At 36.4% G+C, this 7,923-nt stretch overlaps 1 protein-coding gene across 1 annotated transcript in view; it reads right to left on the reverse strand.

Moving 5' to 3' along the window:
• The window catches only part of LOC310634454 (rap1 GTPase-activating protein 1-like), a gene marked incomplete at both ends in the record, with an annotated part of 38,972 nt that extends 32,958 nt beyond the window's left edge, over positions 1-6,014 (reverse strand). Inside the window, 4 exons of the mRNA XM_083352850.1 lie at positions 1,866-2,057; positions 2,422-2,460; positions 4,968-5,015; positions 5,997-6,014. Coding sequence (XP_083208976.1) covers positions 1,866-2,057; positions 2,422-2,460; positions 4,968-5,015; positions 5,997-6,014 — 297 coding nt within the window. The remainder of the gene's footprint in view (positions 1-1,865; positions 2,058-2,421; positions 2,461-4,967; positions 5,016-5,996) is intronic.
• Between the last annotated feature and the right edge of the window lie 1,909 nt (positions 6,015-7,923).

A 7,923-nucleotide genomic window follows, 5' to 3' on the forward strand; every position in this document is an offset into this window, starting at 1 on the left:
TTATGCCAAGTTATACACCAGGGAAATTGTTCTCGCAAATTCTGAATTCTTAATGTATTCTCTCTCTCTCTCTCTCTCTCTCTCTCTCTCTCTCTCACACACACACACACACACACACACACACATTGTATTTTATAGACAGGTTTTCATACTCTAATTAATACATGTACAATATCCTATGGTATTTAGTTATTCTATAAATTAGAGGAAGCCAGGTTGGATCCGGTTCAATCATAGCAACAATTCTGGCAAACAAATGGATTGTTTTATATTTTATTTATTTATTTTATTTATTTTAATTCCATTTATATCCCGCCCTTCTCCGAAGACTCAGGGCGGCTTACAATTTAAAACACAAATCAATGTGCTTATCAATAGCCTTCATTCTATGTATATGCCTGCTTATTAGGGCTTTCGGCCCCACCCAAGCGGCATTATTACAAAGTCAGCTTAATTGCCCCCAACAATCTGGGTCCTCATTTTACCTACCTAGGAAGGATGGAAGGCTGAGTCAACCTTGAGCCTTGTGGGATGCGAACCCTGCACTAATTGCAGGCAGCTGGTATTACTTAAGGAGGCATTAGCCCACTGCTCCACCAAGGCTCCAAGGTTTAGACTTCATTTCAATACTGAATGTAATCAGCAGATATACACTGAAACACTGTGTTGCCAATACATTTTTCAGCTCTAATGAAAGTGTTACAGTATGGGATAGTACAGTTTTAAAATAGTTGGTTAATCCAATTTTGCATAAATTGGGGCTATTTATAAATACTACTTTGGATCAGTTCAATTCTGAAGAAGACATTTAAAATACTTTTTAGAAAATTAATAAATTAATATTTCATATGGTGCATGCACTGGCAATTCATTCAATTCAAGCACATGTCCAGATGCTATTGTTGTTTTTTAAGATGTATGGTGATTGGACCTTATAGAGGAACTATAGCTCCTAAGTCAGTAAATCTTTTTGGGAGCTGAAGGAAGTTGATAATAGTTATTTGTGTGACTTCAGAATAATGAGCTTGAATGTCTTGTCTTAGTGAAATAGTAAAGAGTTGTTTTAAATAACATAGCATTAGTTTTTTATTAAACGAGATTAATTTTTAAAAGTTTCATGCTTACTGTTTAGCTCAAAAATGTTTAATAAAGATTCATTGCAATTATCTTGCTAATAAGGACTGTTTGCAATCATGAGTTGGAACATTAACACAGATGCTTTGCATTTGTTCTGTTACAATGGGTCTAACATTAATAGGATAAATATATTAATATGGATAAATATTAAGCATACAAGATGCTTATGTTCTTCTTGATTCTAACTATTAGTGTACCTTATCAGAGCATATCACAAATCAATCAAACCATCAAGAATTTTGACTTTGAGGGGCATGGGATTAGCTACATGCTGGGACAAAAAAAAATCTATTCCTGATTTACAGGGTATGTGTGGTCTGTCAATATTTGAATTCATTTTTTCTAGTATGGTGAAAGACTTTCAAGCAATAAAAACGAAGTTTTGGAACTGTTCTGTTGATTACATAATTTCCTAACCCTTTTTTGTTTTTTTATGATGATTAATTTTGAGTTTATGTTATACTGTTAATATATATATATACCTTTCCTTCTCTACTCTACTAGAGTACCATATTCTACTATAATAAAATTAAAAATTAAGTTGACATAGTAAAGTTCAAATTTGAATCTCTAATAAAATTACTTGAAAAGTAACATTTTTAACATTGCTGTATAATGTTTTGCTTTCTTAACCAAGTTGTATCCACAGATTTATACTGCAAATTACTACAAAGAAAATACCTAAAATATAAAGGCTTGGAGTATGTTAAAGTAATATAAACTTTTACCTTTCCTAAGAAGTGTTTGCGGTACAGCTTTGCTGTTGGATCACACTCCAACCTCACTTTGCCACTGCAAGGAGATGGCAAGTCTTGCAACTCAGGGCCTGATACCGGTAGGCTGTGAGAAGTCCCTTCAATCCAGTAACCCCCAAACTGTGGTAAGATGATTAGAGGGTATGGCCAGCCCCTCTGCAATACCTTTTAAGAAAGAAGGGAATCTGCACTTGCATTTGAAATTAATCAAGTTCCATAGCTATACACATCTGAACACTTTAAATCACCCCTCCTCAATCCACTTCTTCCACATGAATTGGATTACAACTTTTGTCAAGTATATCTCAGCATCCTCCTTCTACTTCAGAGCTCCAGGAGTTCATCCTCATGAAATAGCCATGGATTAATAATAATAAAAAAACTAGACCAGCAGAAAAGAAAATTCTATCAAAAAACTCAGATGTGCAATCACCCAAAGTGATACTTTATCCTTCTTCATCTGAAAAACCTGAGCCAGAATTAGCTCTGTTCAATTAAAACATATGAACTCAAACCATCATTGACTCACCTCATGGATGCTGGGATATGGGATGTATTCCTCTTCTCTCTGAAAACGCATAGAGGCCATTAGTAAATTCGTAGAATGTTGGAAAGAAATATTATAATAATAAAGAATGCAGGCAGTTGTTTGAACCAGAGGTAAAGTTTATTTCTGAGAGCACAATGTATAGAATCAACTGTCAGAAATCGCCCAGTTTGAGTCTTTTCTAAGAGTCTTTTATAGAGAGAAATCTTACCTTGGTTCCTCAAAAGCATGCACAAACACACCCTTTAAGAATTCCACAAAACTAGACTTAGCCAGCACTCCAAGAGAGACAGGGTGCTTTTGCATTTAGACACCCTGCTGAGTGGCAATTTCTGAAGCATTTTGTAGAATCACATGGTTGATTCTTATGAGTCTTATGAGTCTTCCAGTCCAACCCCCTGACCAAGACAGAAGTCCTCATACCATCTCAGACAAACAGTTGTCCAATATTTTTCTTGAGAACCTCCAGCAATGGAACATCCACAACTCTGGGAGACCAGCTGTTCCACTGCTTAACAGTTCGGTCTGGAGATTCCTTATTTTCAGGTTGAATTTCCTTCTGATGAGTTTCCACCCATTGCTTCTTGTTCTACCGAAAGGTGCTATGAAGAATAAATCAATGTCCTTTTCCCTATGGCAGCCCTTCAAGTATTGGAAGATGACTATCATGTCTCCCCTCGATCTTCTCTTCATTAAGATAAAAATACCTAATTCCTTTAGGCGTTCTTCATAGGATTTAGCTTCTAGACCCCTTATCATCTTTGTTGGTCTTCTCTGCATTCTTTTCAGAGCCTGGGTAAAAAATTTTTGCATTGTGGTGTCCAGAACTGGATGCAGTATTCCAAACGTGGCCTCAAAATAGTACTACGGTATTTTTATTTTTTTCAAAAATATATTTTATTGATTTTTACAATCACAATTCCTAGTGCCTAGTGAACAGTGTGATGTCTTGGTTCATATATTTTTTAAAAATCAGTAATAATTAATTAACAGTCAATAATGATTTTTATAATTACATAACTAGTGTATTAATTAGTAGTATATTTCTTTGATCTTCCCTTCTTCCGATAGTATTCTCCTTCGTCAACCTTAAACAAGTATAATTCTTAATATTTTCATTTTTTCATATTTGTAGAAATAATGTTTATATATGATGTTTTTTTCTAATCAACTTGTATTTATAAAAATCATGTTATTGATTCATCATGCATTGTATTTTCATAATTCTTTTTTAAGCTTAATTTCACAAGAGAACAGGAAATAGGTGCAAAGAGTGACTTTTCCTTTTCATCTCTGCCATTCTTACTCTTCCAGAGTTATTTGGAAGTATTCCTGAATTAAAGCCCCTTATATGGTAGTATTGGCTTATTATGAACTTTGAAGTTATATTATTCTGTTCATGCTAACTGAGAATTCTTGGCCCTGCAGTCTCAGTACAATTAGAAGGTGTCAGGGAAGATTAGTTTCCTTTGGAACACCTCATTTAATTGTTTTAATTAATCTCCCACATTTATTATTTTAATAAATAATTCAAATTGGTGAATAGACCCAATATTCTTTGCTCTTCCTATTTTTTGCACAACAACCCTGTCAGGTGGGTTGGGCTAAGAGAGAGTGACTTAGTCATGAGAGAAACTCTCATGCCTAAGGTGGAACTGGAACTCACAGACGTTTGGGTTTCTAGACTGGTGCCTTAACCACTAGACCAAATTGGTCTACTTTCCTGAACACTGAAATATATACGCAAACAATGGTGGTTTGCCTTGCTCTGTTTTCTGCCTTCCCCTTAGGGCCAAGAATTCCCAGATAGCATGACTAAAGTAATACAACTTCAAAGTTCATAATAAGCCAATACTAATGCATAAGGAGTATTGATTTACATTAATATTAATTTTCCTTTATTTCTATAATAATTTCTATTTCTTTTATTTCTCTTTTCCCCTCACCTGGACTATAACTCTCACCCTACTCCAATTTGCCTCTAATCACAGTGATGCCCGCAGATCTTGGGCTTCCCCTGGCAGCACCACTAAACTTTAGTGGTACAATCCTGAAAAGTCATGGTATAGTTCTCTGACATCTTGAGATGTGAAATTCATTAAAAGTATAATGCAAGCCATAGATGACGTTTAACTTAAGGAAGAAAATCAAAGACAGAGGTAATCTAAATTGGGCACAGGTCCAAAAATATGTGAGCCTACTCCCAAACTATACAATCCATTGTGACTTCTGCCCTCCCCAAAATTGTAAGCCTTGCTCCCATTCCTCTAAGGATGTCCATTCCCTGCACCAGCTCTTCTAACTCCACAGTTGTACAGAAACATAAAACTGCTATTCATTCCATGGTGGAGAAAGAGAGGATTCCACTCAATTGGGAGTGAAGTCCTTAAGAACAGCCCCTCCCCACAAATCTTATCTGCAAAGCCTCCTGCTGGGTTGTTCGTTGATTGAATAGAATAATGTGCAGACCTTTGCTGGGGTTTATCATTCCTAATTCAAAAAAAATGCAATGAGCAATGGTAACTGACCTTCAATGTTGCTGGAAGTGAACATCTTTGCTCATCCAAACGACTTCTCTAGACAGACAGATAAGGAGACAAGGAAGGCCAGAAGAAAGAGTGGAAGGAAGGAGGAAAGAAGAAATCAATCAATCTCTACTTTATTTTCCCCTCTCCCTCAGAGCGGGAAGGTTGTTGAAAGTCCATTTGGCCTTTGAATAACATGGTGGGGGCAATACTCCAAAAATTCTGGGGCAAGGATAATAACTCATCAGAGTAGTAACTCAATGAAACTAAATCTTCTCCTAATTTACCTTCCCCAACCACTTTCTTCTGAGAGCATCAAATGGAAAGACAAATTTCATTCATCACATTACCAAAAGCTTACTCTAGGTAGCACATCTACATGTGTTCGGGTCAGACTTTATGTGATCTCTACCACACAATTTGCCCTGGAAAGCAAGTTGGGTTTTTTTATAATTCATTTCACAAATTTGAATTGAGCTTATCAAAGACGTAGAGTGATTTTAATTTAAACTCCAGTACATAAGAAACAAGAGAGGAGCCCAAAAAAACATTTCACCCAACATATTTCCCTCATGTAGGTAGGTATCTCTGCATATTTGGCCTCCTGTAGCCAGATAATTACCAGGCCCAAATGAAAACAGGGAGAGCAAGAGAACTGAGGTACTGCTGAGAGAGAGCATACCTACTGGAGTTACAGGCTTCCAGAAGTACAGCAGAAAGAAAGCATCCATTTCTAACAAACAGTCACACCAGAGAGGTAAAAAACATTTTCGTAAATTACAAGGAGAATCTCACAGGAGCCAGATGAACCAACAGAAACATCGCGCAGGAACAGGAAGTGTGAAATAGAAGGGCAAGAAAGTAAGAAGCCAGATGTGTGGAGTGTATTAACAGCTTACACAGCTATAGAGACCTTTGAAGTAATTATTGCATTTGGGTTATGGTAAAGTTCAGGTGCCAGGACAATTCTATAGCAGAAGCAGCTTGTTATTTAGAAGTTCAAATTTTGATCATGAAACAAGAAAAACATACCTGCATTTTTTCAATCATTTCAAATAAGTCGACTACCTGTATGGAATCACATAAAATAAGAAATCAATTTGCAGACCCCCCAACTTTAGATCATAATTACTGTTTCATTAGATTGTGTCTTCAAAACCGCACAGTTTATGAAAACACAAAATACAGAGCGCTTCCTGATAGCTGCTGTCTCAGAAGAGAGAAAAGCATCTTGTATAAGCTCTAATTATCTGGAAACCAGGGCATTTTGGAAAAGTGTCATGTCTTATACCTTTTAGTGAGCTGCTCATCACTATTGTATTCCTTACTCAGATACTTCTTTTTATCTAAAAAGAACCAAATATTTTGCCATTTAAAGGATAACCTTTAAATTCTAAACCTTAAAAAACTATAATTGGAAGACACCCTGGAAAGTCCAAGTATCTGCTAAAAGCAGGACAAGCACTATAGCACTCCTAACATATTTTATCTATCAATCATCTCTCTCTCACTTTCTCTCACTCACTCACTCATCTAATTTAGATACCACCCATCTCACTCTCAGAGTGACTCCAGGTGGTGTGCATAAGGCTGCCCAGCTTTGCTTAAACACTTTAAGGGGCATCAATTATCCTATTTAAGGAAGTCTGTTACCATTAAAAGTTCTACATTTTAGCCAAAAAATTACCTCTGCTTGATTCCATATATTTCTCATCAAGACAAAAGAAATTAATCTACTGCATATTCAACATGAAAATCTTTCAAACTGTCAGATACAACTGACATATTTCTCATCAATATTTTCCTGGCTTCCATCTCTTAAATGACTAGTCCTAAATTGAAGACTACCTGTACACATAGTACCTTCATGAGAGAAGGCTGAATAGAACCTTCTCCTTTGTTCATTAAACACTTGATGATGCTTTTTCATAGACAAAACACAGGAAATAATATTAACTTAGCAATATATATAAGGTCAGAAAAGAATTATATTACTGACAGCATCAAATTGAGATAGAAAAGGTAGGTTTGTTATATAAACACCTAAACATGATCGAAAGAGACTAGAGCTTTTGTGGAAAAACAGTATGCTCCAAACTTTCCCAAATCCCTAGATATATCAGTTCCATTTTCAACCTTTGACACTTGGGTGCCAAGAACTGATGTTCTAAGCTTAGCCAGTTGAAAGAGCTTATCCAGCTGTGCTAACCCAGTTCCTGTCCCTGAGGAGGCAGATGCTAATTGCATTCAGTTTAGAAGATCCTCAGTCAGCCAGAAAACTGTCTGGGTGACCTTAGACTGGCTTCTCTCTCAAGCTAAGTTATATCCCTAAGGGTAACGAGGATTATTTGAAGCTCCTAATCAAAGACAATACATAAGCACATCTGTACTATTAGTGATAGGCAGAAAGCAAGTGCACTCCTTACCTTATTCTGAACACCTAGATTAAGGGCAGCCTGAGAGTCCTGAATAGGTGAATCTAAGATGTCACTGATGCAGTGTTCTGCTTCATCAGATCTCCTGTATGAAAAGGAGGACATGCCAGTTAGCATAATTAAAAACAAACAACAGCTGCAGAACTGTCACCTTTCCCAGATGCTGACACCCTTTTTCATACAGTAAGCTTAGGAACTGGCCTGATTGCAGTTCAGACAAGGCCTAGACCGTATTTTTATAAAATCCATTTAGGAAAATATACATAATTCTTTTTAAGGAAAGATTACAGCTGTTAATGGGCAGGAAGAGAAGGTTTTAAATGATATCTAGGCAAAGCATAGCACTAAAAGAAAGAAACCCTAGGTAAATTCCCCTAGTCATCACAGGCATACATTTATTAATGCGCCTCACACAAGCATTCAACACTGAATATGATTTCAGAGGCAGAAGCCATCTCGCAATTAAACCTCAGTGAGTAGCCAAATAGAAGCATGTTTAAAAACCAAGAACAGAGCTTGTACAG

This window comes from Vipera ursinii, assembly GCF_947247035.1.
Source record: "Vipera ursinii genome assembly, chromosome: 2".
NCBI classification, from domain to species: Eukaryota; Metazoa; Chordata; class Lepidosauria; order Squamata; family Viperidae; genus Vipera; species Vipera ursinii.